The sequence below is a fragment of the Rana temporaria genome, chromosome 3, assembly GCF_905171775.1.
Source record: "Rana temporaria chromosome 3, aRanTem1.1, whole genome shotgun sequence".
NCBI lineage: Eukaryota > Metazoa > Chordata > Amphibia > Anura > Ranidae > Rana > Rana temporaria.
In genome coordinates this window covers 376,207,396-376,225,623 of record NC_053491.1, presented here as the reverse complement: position 1 = coordinate 376,225,623, position 18,228 = coordinate 376,207,396, and the positions used below count along the sequence as shown (strand labels likewise).

General features: G+C 43.5%; 1 protein-coding gene across 9 annotated transcripts in view; it reads left to right on the top strand.

Annotated features, from left to right (window-relative positions):
- The window catches only part of STK38L (serine/threonine kinase 38 like), an 88,262-nt gene that overhangs the window by 33,266 nt on the left and 36,768 nt on the right, over positions 1 to 18,228 (top strand). For 6 of the 9 annotated variants that reach the window (XM_040345587.1, XM_040345585.1, XM_040345586.1 and 3 more), the window contains exons 2-4: positions 13,064 to 13,208; positions 16,922 to 16,973; positions 17,566 to 17,688. In XM_040345587.1, coding sequence (XP_040201521.1) covers positions 13,064 to 13,208; positions 16,922 to 16,973; positions 17,566 to 17,688 — 320 coding nt within the window. Of the gene's footprint in view, positions 1 to 8,113; positions 8,225 to 11,404; positions 11,632 to 13,063; positions 13,209 to 16,921; positions 16,974 to 17,565; positions 17,689 to 18,228 lie in introns of those variants that run through there. The other 3 variants (XM_040345588.1, XM_040345589.1, XM_040345594.1) reach the window with 2 other exon arrangements.

The following is an 18,228-nucleotide window of genomic DNA, read 5'->3' as shown; positions in this document are numbered from 1 at the left end:
CCCCGACACGGTTGTCCCAGGACCTCCAGGTTGCAAAGGGGATTCTGGAAAACCTAGGTTGGTTACTCAATCTGGAAAAATCCAGCCTGACACCCTCCCAAAGAGTCACTTTTCTGGGATATGTACTGGACTCAACCAGACAGATGACTTTTCTCCCAATAGAAAAAGTTCAGAAGGTGGACAATGTAATATCACTTCTTCAGAGCAGTGGCCAGCTTCCGATAAGGAAAGTCATGTCAGCTCTGGGGTTATTAACATCTTGTCTTCCTGCAGTGCAGTGGGCGGGTCTGCATTTCCGACCTCTACAACTGTTCATACTGAACATTTGGGACCACAAACCAGAATCCTTGGATTCCCTGATATCCATACCGGTTCACATCAAGAGGTCCCTTTGGTGGTGGAGGAAGGGGGCGAACCTTTTACAGGGCCTGGATTGGATCTCCCCGATTTCCAGAACAGTGACAACAGATGCCAGTGGCTCCGGTTGGGGAGCACACCTGGACTCCCTTCTGACACAGGGTCGCTGGGCAAAAGAGGACTCGCAAAAATCTTCGAATTGGAGAGAACTAAAAGCGATAGAGTTAGCCCTCAAAGCCTTTCAGAAGGAGCTGCAGGGACAGCATGTTCGAATCAGGACAGACAACTCCTCGGCAGTAGCTTATGTCAACAAGCAGGGGGGCACCAGGAGCAAGTCCTTATGGGATCTGACAAAATCTATTCTCATATGGGCGGAGGCCAATGTCTTGTCCCTCTCAGCCATACATCTGAAGGGAGAATTAAATCAGGTCGCAGACTTCCTCAGCAGGAAGAAACTGAGGGAGGGCGATTGGGTTCTGAATCAGGAAGTTTTCAGAGCGATCACTCAAAGATTGGGGTCTTCCGGAGGTGGATTTATTCGCCTCAAGAGAAAATGCCAAAACTCGGCTCTTTTTTTCCCTAAACAGATGGGATGGAGCTCTGGCGGTGGACGCTCTGGCCCAAACCTGGAAGTTCTCCAGGTGTTATGCTTTCCCCCCTCCGGTTCTAATACCAGCAGTCCTGAGGAAACTGCAGGGGGAGAACACAACACTCATTCTCATCGCACCTCATTGGCCCAGGAGACCATGGTTCTCTATCCTAAAAAATCTATCGATAGAATCTCCTTGGATTCTACCAATTCGGGAGGATCTCCTTTTGCAGGGTCCAATCTGCTGCCCGCAGGTAGAGAGATGGAACCTGGCAGCTTGGCTTCTGAGGAAGAGCTGCTGAGGGGCAAAGGGTTTTCAGAACGCTTGGTTGAAACACTCCTAAGCTGTAGAAAGAAGGAGACGCAAGCCATTTACCAAAAAGTGTGGAAACGGTTTAACATCTGGTGTGCAGAAAGCTCATTCAGTGTCAACAGCTCTGTGGCTGTTTTAGAATTTCTTCAAGCTGGAGCTGATAAAGGGTTGGCAACTAGCACGCTGAAGGGTCAGGTGTCGGCGCTAAGTGTATTTTTTGAAAAACAACTAGCATTTGACCCTTGGGTCTCTAGATTTTTTAAGGCTTTGAGTAGACGGAGACCTGTTAAAACCTCCAACTTCCCAGTTTGGGATCTCTCATTGGTTCTTCAAGCCTTTACAGTAGAACCATTTGAGCCTTTAGACAAATGTAGTTTAAAAGTGATCACTCTCAAAACAGTATTTTTAGTAGCGATCACTACTGCCAGGAGAGTGAGCGAACTCGAGGCCCTATCTATTAGGGTCCCCTTTTTTCAAGTTTTTCCGGATCGCATCATTTTTAAGACAGATCCGGCTTTTCTACCAAAGGTAGCTTCTAAGTTTCACAGAAGTCAAGAAATAACATTGCCTTCTTTTTGTTCAAATCCTGTGAGGGAACAGGAACACAAGTTTCACAACCTAGATGTTAGGAGGTGTGTCCTACAATACTTGGATTACACAAGTCAGTTCAGGAAAGCTGATTCACTATTTGTTTTGTTTTCTGGGTCCAAGAAAGGGTCTAGGGCTTCTAGACGCACGATAGCCAGGTGGTTAAGGACAGCCATCGTTCTAGCCTATTCTTCTAGGGGAGTAGAGCCTCCACAGGGTATCAAGGCTCATTCCACCAGGGCAGTAGCAACTTCCCAAGCAGAGTGTGCTGGTGCTTCCCCGGAGCAGATCTGCAAGGCTGCAACATGGTCTAGTTTCTCAACGTTTGTAAAACATTACAGACTGGACCTACTTTCAACCAAAGACCAGGCTTTTGGACGCAAAGTACTGCAAGCAGTTGTCCCACCCTAGGGTAAGGTGCTCGCTTATCCTCTCTACAGTACCTGTCCTGAAAGACGAACAGGGAAAAACGGGGTTACTTACCGGTAACATCCCTTTTCCTGGAGTCTTTCAGGACAGCACTGGTACCCACCCTCTTTGTTGTAGGGGATATTATGGAAACTCATCAGACGAGGCCGTCAGGTAAGATGTAATTTTATACTTTTATGACGTGTTCTTGTGTCTCCCCAGCTGGCCGGAGGTACTCTGGAAAAAAGCTGAGGGAGGATGAGGCTTAAATTCTTAATTGGAAGGCGGTGTTTCCTGTGAGGGGAGGAGCCTGTGTCTCTCTACAGTACCTGTCCTGAAAGACTCCAGGAAAAGGGATGTTACCGGTAAGTAACCCCGTTTTTTTTTTTTTTTACAAATTAAAGCAGAGCAGAAAATGCTGTAAATCTTGGCAACCTGTCAAACTTTACCTTCCACTTTGTTTATGGTCCATCAGGAGTACATGGGTACATCTAAATGGTGTGGCAATGGCTAAAACCCTTCAACCTCAAGTTATTGGTATATAAATTCATACAGGTGAAAATCTTCTCTTATCTTGGTATCAATGTAAACTCAGAGAATAATATTGGTAAAGAAAAATGAAAAGTCCTTAAATTGCTATTAAGACCTACTAAAACCCTTTCGTACCTCTGTCAAGAACCACAATGGTTCAGCGGGGGGGGGGGGGGGGTTGGCGGGGGAGATTTTCTGGTCGTTCCGTAGTGGCTGCCCTACCACCCAAAAAAGGTATAAGATGGGGGGTGTTCACTTTTTAGCCCCTTCTCATGCACTTCGATGCCAGGGCCTATACTGTACACTGGGATTTGATGAGGGTGGGGCTTAATATTGACTTAGGCAAAAGTCAGGGCTCTAAGTAAAATGCTAGCCTTATGCTGGCCGTACACTATACGAAAAATCGGGCGAAAATCGGTCGTTCAGACAGTTCGTTCGTTTTTTTGTACAGTTAATGGGCACAAAATCGATAATCGTTGGGACGTTTTTGAGCTAAAAAAAACAAAGGACAAGTTTGGAAATTTTCTGCCGAAAGAACGATAAATCGGAAGGTTAATGTGTTTCCCATCCGAACTTTCTGCACTAGGTATATGTAAAAAAAAAAGAACCAATTTTTTATTTATGTCCACTGAACGATTTATCGGTCATTACATGATGGCACTATCGTTTGCGCTCACGACCGAACGTTCGTTTTTCGAAAGTTCGTTCGGACGATTTTTCGTTGAGTGTATGGCCAGCATAAGATCTAAGTGGGTCTACAGGGACATGAGGATGGATTTCAAGGGATTATGGCACTAGGGGGTGATTCCCCCCCCCCTCATGGAGGTCTATGGTTCTCTTATAGGGTTTTTCTATATTATATCTTGGTCTGGTTACAATGACTATTTTTATTTTCTTGCATGGGTATATATAATGTCTTCTGAAATGCTTTGCCAAAAATACACTACTGTGGTGGATGTGGTACAAGGTTAAGTGCTTTGACCTAGGAGGTGTATTATTTTATTATGTTTTATTAGCTACTCATATTTTCATTTTATTTTTTATTTCTTTGCCCTGTGGATACACAACTGTATGTGCTGTACTGTGTGAAGTGTTTCTTGTGCATATCTATTGTTCTCTAAATAAACGTTTATTTGATTTAAAAAAAAGAATACAGTATAAGGCAGGACAGTAACTAGTTCTGAAATACTAAATGAACTTTGTGAACTCTACAAAGCAATCCTCCTACTATCCACCTAGTGCATTGTGTGTATGCAAAACAACATGATCACAGATACGCAACATTGCTAAGGAAAAACCACAGTTAGTGCGACTCGGCAAGGCGATCTGCACACTACTTCAGAGGCGACTTGCAAAATTACTTCTGTATTGAAGTCAATGCAAGTCGTCCCAAAGTCGTACAGGAAACTTTTTCTAAGTCGGAGCTACTTAAGTCACTCCTATTAGAATGGTTCCATAGTACAGAATGGAGCGCGACTTGTCAGGCGGCTGACGAGTCGCCCCTGAGTGAACCGGCTCTAAGTTGGTCCAGGTGTCCTATTGTGTAATAAGTAAGGCTCTTTTAGCAATCATTTATTACAACTGTCCCCTATAGGGCACCCTATTCCCAACAATATGCCCAGGAGTGTCTGGGTTACTAGTGGAAAGGAGAAACAAGAAGAACATAGGAACACAAAATCAATAGGTAGGCATGAAATACAGATGAGAAAGAGAAGGATGTCTGACTGCGGATTCCCAGATGGATTCACCCAAGTCAACAACGCTACATATCAGGGACCTGTAGGTATGCAAGCTAGGGGGACCGTGTTTTTCTTGAAAAGGGAGTGCTGTCCTTTTCTTCCTGCATTCTTATTATGGTTATAGGCCCCTTTCACACCTGCGGACTGTATGTCCGCTTTTTCATCCATCCGTGTGCGCATGAAAATAGGACATACATTGGCCCCTATGAGATGGCGGGTGTCAGCGGATGAACATCCGCTGACACCTAAACTCTCCCACTTCCGCAATCCTCCGATTCTGCAGACGGAGGAAAGCCACATTTTTCCTTCCGTCATCGGATCTGGTGAACATGGACAGACGGTCCCACCCATAGGGGAGAGTGGAGAAAAGACGAGGCGATCCCTGCACAGTGTGCGGGGACCGCCCTGTCATCCATCGGCTCAGCGGGGATCAACGGAGCGATCCCCGTGTGAAAGGGAATTACAGGAGGGAATTACAGGAGGCTAATATAAATACAGATCCATGTATTTATATTTGAAGATATATCTATCTATATCTATCTATATCTATCTATATCTATCTATATCTATCTATATCTATATCTATCTATATCTATCTATATCTATCTATATCTATCTATATCTATCTATATCTATCTATATCTATCTATATCTATCTATATCTATCTCTATCTATCTCTATCTATATCTATCTATATCTATCTATCTCTATCTATATCTATCTATCATTTTGTATTATTATAAATGTGTGTATAATTTTTTTTTTTGGGAATGCATTTCAAGTTTAAATTGTGATCTCCTATTTGAGTTAGAGTTCAGGAGGTTAAAGCTAGCATTCCTTTGGCTGCTCTGAAACCCTAGTATCTTGCATTCTTATGTCCCCTGGGCAGCTATAGATATGAGTAATGTCTTTATCCATAAGGATTAAAACAGGCACTGACATCACCATGCTAGAGAGCTCTCTTGATGCATCAGTGGTGAGAATTATCAGCTGCAATTTGTAATTCTAGAACATGCATTACATCACAGTTGGTGAGAGGCTTGATGTGGACTTTTGGATGCTGGTGAAAGTGCGACTGAAATCCCTGCTTCATCCACTTAGACCCAGATTCCTAGAAATTGGCCTCACTGCAAGCCTCAACCCAAGAAATGTGCACTTTCCGACAACCAATATGTTATCTTGGGACAGCTGTTGTCATTCATGGGTTAACAGGAGCCTGATCATTTATATAGCTAATATTGCAGTTCCCCTGCCGGACTTTGTTCCTCTTTCTAGGTGATGTCATCTCATTGTCTACTCTATTGCATCACTTCTTGCTGAAATGCTGCAAATGACCGTTCTGCAGCAGGATGAGCCAAGCTGCAAATCCTGCCAAGCTATAGACAAAGGATGATGCCTACTGGACCCGCTGCCGATTCCTTGGTTGTGAAGAGTTTTTCACGTGAAAACCATTCCAGAGCATACAGCCAAGAAATTCTCACAATCACAAAGGCTACATACTCCAGCCCCACATGACACTGAGAAAATGCTGCAGAAATTGGTGTAGGAGTAGAGACAGATTTGCTGCATCCAGTTATCTTATGATGGGGGGGGGGGGGGGGGGGAAAGACATGTAATAAAGATTTTTTTTCAGGATAAAACAAGGTAGGAATTTCCTTTTTTCACTGATGGATTAGAGCAGTGGTTCTTAACCTGGGGTCGGGACCCCCTCGGGGGTCGAATGATGATTTGCCAGGGGTCACCAAATCCTTGCCTGTTCCTGAAGCCTGCACCGCTCTCCCAGCCACTTCGCAGCCGCCCATTCAATTTTCGGCATGGCTGGGGGGGGGGGGGGGGGGGGGGGGCAGAGACTAGAGATCAGCTGTCTGGTGGGGAATGTGAAGTGGGAGGGGCTAGAGGAGACCCTATCTCCTGATTTCGGGATAGGTGTTACTGCTACGAGACACCGCAGAGCTGGAGACGCAGTGAGTAACACTACCTGTGATTATACCGTATTTATCAGGGTATTGCGCGCTCCGGCGTATAGTGCGCACCCCTAATGTAGACCCGAAATTCCTGTAAAAAAAAACATTTTATTACTTAGTTTTGGTGTCTTGCCTGGCCTCGGTGGTGTCCTCCCCGGCTTCTCCCGCGCTGTCTCCGAGTCGAATCCCCGCTTCCCGCGCTCAGTTTGAACGCCTCAGCTGACATATACCGAGCGCAGTACACTCGGGCATACTAGACCACGCTTCTCATGCATAAACGTCACAGAGCGTGACCACGAGCGAAGCCGAGCCTGGCCGAATGTACCTGAGTGTACTGCGCTCGGTATATGTCGGCGGAGGCGTTCAAACTGAGCGCGGGAAGCAGGTATCGGCGTATATCTCACACCCACGATTTCCCCCTTATTTTAAGGGGAAAATAGTGTGCGGTACCGATTAATACGGTGGTTGCCATTAAAAGTCCCCCCTACAGTTCTCAGATCAGCAGATGACCTTGATCAAAAGCACCCAAGTTGGCAGATCAGAACTCCCCCCAGCATTGCCCCTGATCCCAACTCCCCGCCAGCCCTGCCACTGATCCCAACTTCCTGCTAGCACTGCCATTTATCCCATTCCCCCCCAGCAAGGACTACAAATAGAGACTACATGGAAGGGAGAGGAAAGGGGGAGGAACAAAGAAAGGAAGAAAAAGAATAAGAGAGAGAACAAGAAAGATGGCCAGATTTTAGGACAGAGAGTGGTAAAAGGGGTAAAAGGGAAAGAAAGGAGAACAAAGAGTGGTACATCCTAAAATGTACCATAAGGGGGTTCAATAATGTATGAGTGGAAGGAACTCAGGGAGCGCTAAATGTCCGTGGGTTAGGGGCGCAAATTACTTGTCTTGCCTTGGAATCTGACAACTCACACTACAAAAATAATTTTTCTGTTGGGGGGTCCCCACAACTTGGTGAATTTTATCAAGGGGTCACGGCACTAGAAAGATTGAGAACCACTGGATTGGAGAAACATTGAGGGTTGCCCTTCATTGCTTCTCTACCTGAAAATGCTAGATGCCTGGTTATCCTGGCTTCAATACTTTTGAGATTCAGACCTAGAACAAATATGTAAATTAGTGCTTCTGACCTTTCTCTGACTTTAGAGAAACTGTCAGTTTGTCCTTTAAGGCTAGGTTTACACCTATGCGTTTTGTAGTGAGTTTGCAGAAACGCACTACAGTCCATTTAACATTTGTTCCTATGGGTCACGTTCACATCTGTCGTTTCCACCGTTTTTTTTTTTTTTTTTTGGAAGGGTGCAGGGACTTATTTACACGCCACACTATACATTTTTGGCTCTATAGACTTCAATTGAATGGCATCGAAAATGCATGAAAAACATGCTATTTTGGTGTGTTTTCCTGCATGACCACCTCTTGGCAACATTAACACATCACAAAAAAGAACCCATACAAAAGGCAGTTTTCCCTTTAGGGAAAAGTGACAGAGCCTCTTTAAAGACCATCTCCTGAGCCCCTCATGCTTGCCTTCACCACACTTCTATGTAGTTTTGTTTCTCTGTCACATTCATCACAAAATACTAGATGTGTTTTTTTTTTTTTTTTTGCAGCCAATCACCAGGCCTGAACACTGTTATGAGGGAGCGGGTCACGTCTTGAACCCTAAATGTTCAGCTTCATCCATGGAGGGCGGGGGAAAGTTGGTACAAGTGTGTTGAAAGGTAAAAGGGTTTGTCTCTTTGCCCGTATTAGGAATAAGTCAATGTGACTAGATCACTTTTAAAGCCCAACGTTTTCTTTAGAAATGTTTCCCAGTGTGTTTTAAAAAAAAACTTTTTTTTAAATAATTTCAGGCTGCAATACTCTTTTTAGTCTGGACCCCGCAGTACCTATTTTGCTCCACACGATGTCTACGGTCATCCTGGTTGAATAACACCCAGCATCACTCAGCCTAGAAGACAGAGGCCATACTGTGAGTGCAGAGTGTTGTGGATCCGACTCCTGAGGGGGTATTTCTGCGGGTCCCTGTGCTTATGTAATGGTGCATCACTGACATCACTATATATTTGCGAGAGGGGTAGGGGGAGCCTACAGTTGGGCTTTAGGCCAGTATGTCAGCCTAACAGCCAAGCATATATTTTCAGTCAGGACCCTTCCCTATGTCTTTTTTGTGACGTGTACTTCTGCCTTATGTAAGTGGATTGCCCTGGAGTGTTTTAGGAGACTGTAGCTCTAAGGATAGCGGCTCACACATTAATGTTATGATTGTATGGAGTTACCCTTTAAGATTTGAGCTATAAGGGGACTTTCCCTTTACAAGCACTGAGCACATGAATAGTCTCAGCACACACGCTGCTTGTAATGGGCAGACTCCAGGGTTTTTTTTTTTTTTTTCTGGAGAAAATCATCTTTGCAGATTTCCCTTTTAAGGCTCACGTTTGCATCATGTTTTTACGTCTAATCGCCAACGTGTTTTTCCTCTGCATAAACACACAAGACCCTTCTTTCATCGAACGCCTATAAATAGCGCCAGACAGCCAAACTATGCAGACTTGGAAGCTGCCGATGGCATATTATGAAAATGCTCCCTGTTCTCTTAATTTGTCGATCCTTTGTAAACTTCAGGGCGTTCCACGGAGCAGAGTGACCTCAGAGCATGTCAGAAGGGACTTGTGATTGCAGCGTTTCACATGTTCCTCCGCGCTGCTCAAGGACTGGAAAGTGCAATATGAATCGCATACAAGGATTCAATCTTTATTAATAAAGATTAATTTTATCACAGTCACTGAGTTGCTGATCACCGCAATTACCAGCATAGTGCCCTAATTGTTTAAATTACAGTGTGTATATATGTGTGTATATATGTGTGTATATATGTGTGTATATATGTGTGTGTGTGTGTGTGTATGTGTGTGTATGTATGTATATGTGTGTATATATGTGTGTATATATGTGTGTATATATATATATATATATATATATATATATATATATATATATATATATATATATTAGTGTGTGTGTGTATATATATATATATATATATATATATATATATATATATATATAAATTAGTGTGTGTGTGTATATATGTATATATGTATATATGTGTATATATATATATATATATATATATATGTATGTCGACCGATATGGGTTTTTCTCTGGCCGATGCCGATATTTAGAAATCGTGGCAGCCGATTTATGATGGCGATTTTTTTTTTTTGGCCCGATATGTTAGGCCGATTCCCCCTCCCCCCCTTCATCTCATAAAATCTAACAGTTCTGAGTGCTTTCACATTGAGGTGAAGAAAATACAGGATTTTTACTTGTAAGCAACAAGTGTCAAAAAAGATTAAGGGTCCTTTCACACGTAGCGGACCGTTTTTGTGTCCGCTCTGTGTGTGTCCGTCTGCTCAGCGGGGATCACCCGTAATCCCCGCCGAACTGTCGCCGTGCAGAGACCGCCCTGTCTTTCCTCCGCTCTCCCCTATGGGGAATCGGATGAATACGGACCGGCTGTCCGTATTCATCCGATCCGATCCGTCGGACGTAAGAAAAATAGGGTTTTCTTCCGTCCGAAAAACCGGATCTTTACGGACGCGGATCTTTGTGGACGTTAGCGGATGCATCATCCGCTAACGTCTGCAATCCCATGGGGATGCATTACAAGTCCGTAAACGGACTAACGGTTCGCACATGTGAAAGGGGCCTTAGCCTTTTAAATGGTTAAACTTAAAAAAAAAAAAAAAAAAAAAACATGTAGCAGAAAACATTTTGGCCTAAATTTTATGAAGAATTTTTTTATTGGATAGGTTTCATAAGTAGAAAATATAATTTTTTCCCTTTTCCCCCCAAAAAGTTGGTATTTTTTTCTTTTATATAATAGAAAAAAAAACCTCAGTGGTGATCAAATACCACCAAAAGAAAGCTATGCATGACCGCGTAATTGCCAGTGAAGTAACATAGTGCTGAATAGCAAAAATCGCCCCCTAGTGTTAACACCTTCCCTGCCAGTGACATTTATATAGTAATCGGTGCATTTTTATAGAACTGATCACTGTATGATTGTCAATGGTCCCAAAAATGTGTCAAAAGTGTCCAATATGGCCACCGCACTATCGCAGTCCTCCGCCATTACTAGTAAAAAAAAAAAAATGGTAATAAAAATGCCATAAATCTTTTCCCTATTTAGTATATGCTATAACTTTTGTGCAAAGCAATCAATATACGTTTTTTCCTTTTGAAAAACTGAGGGGGAAAAAAATAACGTGGGCAAAGATAATGTGTGTTTGTCTTTTTTTAATTGCCGCTCTTTTTTTGTTTTATAGCGCAAAAAAATAAAAACGGCAGAGGTGATCAAATACCACCAAAGGAAAGCTCTATTTGTTTGGGTACAGCGTTGCACGACCGCGCGATTGTCAGTTAAATCGACGCAGTGTCGTATCGAGCATTGAGTCATTGAGCAGCCAAATCTTTTGGGGCTGAAGTGGTAAAATACTCGGCCCGTCTGGGACCAACAACCATGCCACTTTCCAAGTCACTTAAATCCCCTTTCTTCCCCATTCTGATGCTCAGTTTGAACATCTTCACCACGTCTAGATGACTAGATGCATTGAGCTGCTGCCATGTGATTGGCTGATTAGCAATTTGTGTTACCAAGCAATTGAAGAGGTGTACTTGTAAAGTGGGCAGTGAGTGTAAGTACCTATTGTAAATAAAGAATCGGGTTCAGGTTGTTTGGTTTACAGAGGAGCAGTTGGCAAACTGTCACACCTTCCGATCGTGTCCCAGCACTGAAGGGAGACAAAGCTGGTGCTTGTGAAGCTTCTAATGTGTGTCCTAGGGCTGTGAACATGTTGCTTCTACAAGCTGAAGCACCTTCAGAGTATCTGGAGAAAGTTCGTTTGACTTGTGGCAGGTGCTTCCTTCCTGCACCAACTGTTTTTCACTTCCGATGGTTCCATTGCCAGACGCTTCATGACCCCACCCAGCAGCATCCAGATAATGCCAAGCTCTCGGCTCTATGTTCCAGCTCGTGTCCTCCGGGTAGTCTTCTGCTATGGGCTTGTTACCTACCTTGTGTCGTAAGAGACCGGGTGGCAGTTTTAGCTGGGATATACAGTTGGTAAGTAGGATTTAATTTCGCAAAAGTATTGGGAGTGTTTTGCAAATCTTCTGTGAATTTATTCATGGGAACCTGCAATTCATATATACTTATTTTTAGTGAGTTAAAGTGACTGTTAACAGAGGGAATTATGAGAGCTTCCATTTCTGCCCATTTTTTCAAAATGCTTTACTGTGTCCGATTAAAAAAACATTTTGGAGTCAGAGACCCAAAGAGAAAATATCCTAAAAACTTTCGATTGGAAGACGAATGCTGGTTGGTTCACACACAACGAATGTACATGTAGTTCACAGGACAAGTAGATATGCATTTTTTTTTTCTATGATGTGGCCCCTTTTACATGGGCATGTCGGTGTGGCACATTTAGGTGGTTGGAAGCGTGTTTGGTTTTGAGTACTGTTAAAGTGGAACTAAATTCCTGCTGTCAAACATTCATTCTGAATGGCACCCCAAGGCACCTTCTCAATACATATGCATTTTCGTGTGCTGCGTTGCCATAAAATTCTGCTTGTACCTTTTTTGGTGCGTTGACCTATGCAAATGAATGATCTGCCTTTTAAAGTGGATGTAAACCCAACATTTTTTTTTTTTTGCTGTCGCAATGTACAGTAGAAGATTTCCTATCTTCAGTGCCCAGACACAGAGTTAATCCAGCCCTGAGCAATCCTTTTATTGTTCAGTGAAATAAAATGGACTTGCAGAGAAACTTTTTTTGTCCGTTCCGCCCCCTTGCTGTGAGTGACAGGTTATTTACATATCTCATGCACTAGCCTGGAGACAGGCATTATTTTTTAATTCCCACCTCCACTCCTTTTCTGAAGTCATGTGGTTCCTTTTCTGGATTTTGACTGAATGTTCGTGATCATAGCAGAATTTAGTGTAAGGAATACATGGGGGGAAAAAATGCATGTTCACAATGGACGTGTAGAGGTGGGGGGGGAGTCTACTGACATCACAACTCCACCCACCGAGCTCCAGACAACAGATCCACCCACAGAATCTGCAGTTTTTCAGTTCTTATAACAGACAGAGGGGAGACATTTGACAGGTAAGGATACATGCAGGAGGCATCTATATCCTTATAGATCACCACTATGGCAGTATTTTAGAAAGGATGAGAGTGGGTTTACATCCACTTTAAAGCAATGCCAATGTCAACACACAACAAAACATCAAGGCACCGTGACCATATGAATCCCAACACCAACAAGGTTAACAAAAGTAAAAAAATATCAGTGTTGCCAGTTCTGTTATTGTAATACAGGTCATTACGGTGCATTGCTTGGGGCCCTGTTGGATTCATTTCTCCATAGCAGGAAATGAGGTGCCCACGCAATGCTGCCTAGTGAAGCACTGGCTGTACCTTTTTTAAGTATGACTTGGATCTTCTCTTGAAATCTTTGCCTGACATTTTTATTGTGTTTTTTTTTAGCACGTGTTACTATGGCAGTGACGGCTGGGAATGCCACTTCCTTTCCTATGAGTAACCACACCCGCGAGAGAGTGACTGTTGCCAAACTTACCCTGGAAACTTTTTATAGCAACCTCATACTGCAGCATGAAGAACGGGAAACCAGGTACTGCCTCACTGATGCCCATAGTAGGGTGTGCACACATAACTCAGTTTTAAAGTGTAAAGCTTTATATTTTTTTTATTAAAATAATAAACATGTTGTGCTTGCCTGCTCTGCGTAATGGTTTTGCACAGAGCAGCCCCAAACCTCCTCTTCTGGGGTCCCCTGCCTGCGCTGCTGGCTCCTCCCCCACACTGGGTGCCCCCATAGAAAGCTGCTTTGGCCAATCCCAAGCTGGGCTGTTTGCGTCTATTCAGATCCACAGCCTGGCTTGAGCCTGCCCCCTGCTCTCTGGTCACAGGTTTTGACAGACAGCAGCCAAACCAATGGCTCCTGCTACCCTCTGCCAAGAATGTGTGAGCGGGAAGAGGGGAGAAGAGCTGCTGCAGACATGCACAGCGCTAGATCGATCTCAGGTAAGTGGGGGGGCTGGTGATGAGCTACTATTGAAACGTTTTTACCTTGATGTAGAGAATGCATTATGACAAATAAACCTTTTTAACCACTTAAATTTAGAAGTTCAGCCTAAAACTAACTCTAAACCTACTTGCAGCCACGTTCTAAAGCCTCGTACACACGATCGGATTTCCATCAGACAAATCCGTGGATTTTTGTCCGGGCGTTTGCCATGAACTTGTTCTGCATACAGACGGCAGAACTTTCTCAGCCAACAAACGCAAAACTACGTGTTTTTTTTCCTGCTCTTTAGTACCACCCTTTGGGCAACTTCTGCTAATGTTGTCTGATGGTTATCATTGGTTCAGAGCATGTGTTTGTACTTTGGATTTTGAGAGCATGCACAGCCAACAATTGTTGTCGGAATATCCAATCGTGTGTATGGGCCTTAAAGCGGAAGTTCACCCTAAAAATCATTTATATACCATTAGATCCAGCATACTGCTGACATCTACAATATGCTGTTTTTTTTTCTTTTCGCTGTGCGTACCGTCTTAGGCCTCGTACAGACGGGCAAACATGTACGATGAAAACGGTCCCCCAAAATCGTTTTCAGTGTACATGCCCGCCCAGAGATTTCTGTATGATGGCTGTACACACCATCATACAGAAATACGCGGCGACGTGCGCGGCCCTGGCAGTTCAATGCTTCCACGCATAGGTCAAAGTCATTCGACGCATGCGAGGGATGGCGGCCGCTCGGACATGTACGGTAGGTCTGTACAGACGACCGAACATGTCCGACGGACAGGATTCCAGCGGGCAAGTTTAGAAACATTTGCCCGCTCAAACGGTCTGGCGGGCAAATGTACGCTGGAATCCTGTCCGCTTGGCTGTACAGACGACCGAACATGTCTGCTGAAACTGGTCCGCGGATCAGTTTCAGCAAACCTGTTCGGTCGTGTGTACGGGGCCTTATAGTTCTTTTCATCCGGCTCCCAAGAGTTCTCACTCTTGCAGGGAGTAGGCGTTCCTATGAAGAGGGGTAGATTGACGTGCGGGTAAGGTACGTCACGTGTTCCGAAAATAGACGAACTAGGACTCTGCGCTATACGGCGCCTACGCCTGCCGTGTAGAGATGACTGCGCAGGCGCCGTATAATGCCGAGTCCCAGATTGTCTATTTTCGGAACACGTGACGCGCCTTACCCGCACGTCAATCATCTACCCCTCTTCATAGGAACGCCTACTCCCCGGGGCACTGAGAACCCGGAAGCCGGGTGAAAAGAACTATAAGAAGGTATGTAGCGCGGAAAAAAAATACCAGCATACTGTAGATGTCAGCAGTATGCTGGATGTAACGGTATATAATTGTTTTAGGGTGAACCTCCGCTTTAAGACTAATCTAAGCCTGTAAAGCAAAAATCGCTATACATACCTTTTCTGCAGCTGATTCAGTCCAATCCCACGCTGAGCTGTCGGCGGTGGCTTTTCTGTGGAGGTGTGTGCAGGAGGAGGCGGCAGCCCACAATGGAAGTCCCATAGAAACTCTATGGGTGATGTCACTTTCCAGGCATTTCCCAGCCATTGTCGGCTATCTTTTTCCATACAGCGTCTGCTGCTGGAGAACGGACCAGATCGGCTTCTGAAAAGGCATGTGTAGTGATTTGATTTTTTTTCTTCACAGGGCTAGATAAGATTAGTCTTAGAATGTGGCTGCCAGTAGATTTAAAGTTGGTTAGGTTTAGGCTGAACGTCTACTTTTTTGTTTTACTTTTCCTAATTCAGTTGCCCATTTACTGCAGTGTGTGGTGGTGGTTTTTACTTGGATTCAGTTAGATATTTGGGATCTAAATGATTGCACAATATCAGTCTGATTTAAAATGTTCTGTTTTACCCAATGTACTTTTGTGGATTTCGAAGAGTTAAAGCGGAGTTCCCCACCCTATTAACAGCTTGCCTTTTAATGTTAAAAATATTTTTTACTCACTTCTATCTGGCTGTTACTAGGCAGATTTCGTAATCTGCCTAGTTCATGGTCCTAGGCGGTTCAACTTCCTGTCCTAAGACCCCAATGCCTCCTGGGAAATGATGACACTCATTTCCCAGGTGTCTCTGGGCATTACTGTGCTTAAAAATCCTTCAGCCTGTACCTCTCCCTGAAAACCAGGAAGAAAAGGGAACTGGGCTTCACATGCCCACACATATGATGGATACGCCATTCATTCAGAAAGCTCCCTAACACATTTAGCAAGCTTGACACGATTCTGTGTCGGAACAATGTAATTCTCATGCGCATGCACGTCATCCAGGCCCAGCAAATGAAGAAGCCGAAGACTGAACTTGAAAGAAAATGGATAGGCTGACGACACAGGGGAGCGCTGACATTGGTCGCTGTAGAAGATTGCTTTGCTGGGGAAATGTGCCATAATATGCAAATATGCTACTCATACTTGTACATGATGACAAAAATCTAAATTTTGAATTTAGTCCGGTGGTTTGGCAGTACAAGCAGCTTGGGAACCTCCTTTTTATTTATTGTAATTATAAAATACAACTTGGTCATCTTCCCATCGCCAACCTGTGACAAAAACACAGCGCATTGGACAGCTGAGGGTCTCCTGCTTTCAGTGTGTTCCTTAATAGCACATGCAGCAAAGCCTGATTCATTCCCTCTTCAAAGGTGAATGCCGCCATGCAGGAATAAAATTGTCTCTGGACAGCCGCACTCTGAACAAATTGTAGCCTTTATTAAAAGGACAGCACTACAAGTCACAGCAACATAAAATTAAACCCGACTGCTGACGCGTTTCGCACTGAAACTAGTGCTTAGTCATAGCATGCTATGACTAAGCACTAGTTTCAGTGCGAAACGCGTCAGTAGTCAGGTTTTATTTTATTCTGCTGTTTTGGGCCCCATTCACACCTGAACATAGCGTTTTCAGGCAGAAAGTGACGCAAATTTACCGTGTTTTTTACCGTGTTTTTGCCACGATTTTGTACAGGTCAAAAGTTCACCAATGTAAAAAGCAGAAAAATGCCCAAATCTGTCTAAAAACAAGTCCCAGAACTTGTTTGAGCTTCAGGCGTTTTGGAGCTTCTGGCTTCAGGCGTTTTGGAGTGGAGATGTGAACCATCTCCATAGAGAATAATAGATTTTTTTCCCCCCTCCAGCGTTTTGTAGCTTCAAGCTACAAAACACTCAGGTGTGAATGGAGTCTTGGGTCAACTTCCACTTTTATACGTCGGTTGCCACCACAGGGAAAGTGTGGTTTTGAGACATTTACCATTTAACGTGATGTATGCTTTCTTTGTTTAAAGGCAGAAGAAACTGGAAATTGCCATGGAACAGGAAGGATTGGGCGATGATGAGGTCAGTTTTTTATTTATAAATATTTTACTGATTTTTGTCCTTGTTTTTTATTCCGGCTCATCAGGAAGTGATTAATAGTCGAGCTCTGTACTTAAATGTCTTGCTGCTGCTTTCCATCGTTCCCACCAAAGTGAGTCAAAGAAATGGACCTCAGCCTACCACTTGGGCACAAAGCCTGCATATGCTTGGACAGCACAAGGCTCTGCTAGTCAATGACTACATCAAATTTAACGCTGACTTGATTTATATCACTGTACAAAAAGGATTTTTTGAAAATGCACCTACAATGAATCGCGCACAAACTGTACATTTTTCAGTTTTGTGTTCAGATGAAGAACTAGTGATTTTTTTTATTTTATTTTTTTGCTCTTTCTGCCCTCTAGTGTTCTTATTGAGATCTGCAGGACTGTTGCATACTAGTAACATCCAGTAGCTATTACTTTTTTTTCCCCTTTCAATATTTTTTTCAAGAAAATGCTCTTTTGCAGTGATTGGGGTTTAGTTTTTCTTATCATTGATACAAATGCCGTTTTATCATTAAAAATGAGTGTTGCTATTTTTCTAACTTGTATTTGTTTATTTTTTATTTTAGAAAAGGCTTCGGCGCTCGCAGCATGCCAGAAAGGAAACCGAATTCCTGCGGTTAAAGAGGACCAGGCTGGGATTGGATGATTTTGAGTCACTAAAGGTCATTGGTCGGGGAGCATTTGGAGAGGTTGGTTTTTGAAAGATTCTGCAAATAAGAGCAGAATTCTACAAGAAATTATTTTACTTTAGAGAGGAATAGAATTCTTGAAGCTGCAGACAAAGGACAAGTCTCTACAGCATGGGCCTTCAAACTACGGCCCTCCAGGTGTTCAGGAACTACAATTCCCATCATGCCTAGTCATGTCTGTGAATGTCAGAGTTTTGCAAAGCCTCGTGGGATTTGTAGTTCCACAACAGCTGGAGGGCCGTAGTTTGAGGATCCCTGCTCTACAGTATTGACTGTGGTCTTTCTGAGGCCAATTCCAATATTACCATGCATTGTTCAGCACTCTATGGTATAAGAGAGAGAGATGCCACCATTGATTTTCGAAATTCGGCCAACTAAACCTTCATGTTTGTTCATGATTTACACTGAGATGGAGGCACCCTCTCTCTTGCCTATATATTTTATGTACATTAGGTATAACGGGGGCAGCAGCCATCTTCAGAATTTCCTTTTTTTATTTTTTTATTTTTTTTACTTTTATATTTTAACTTTTATGTTAAC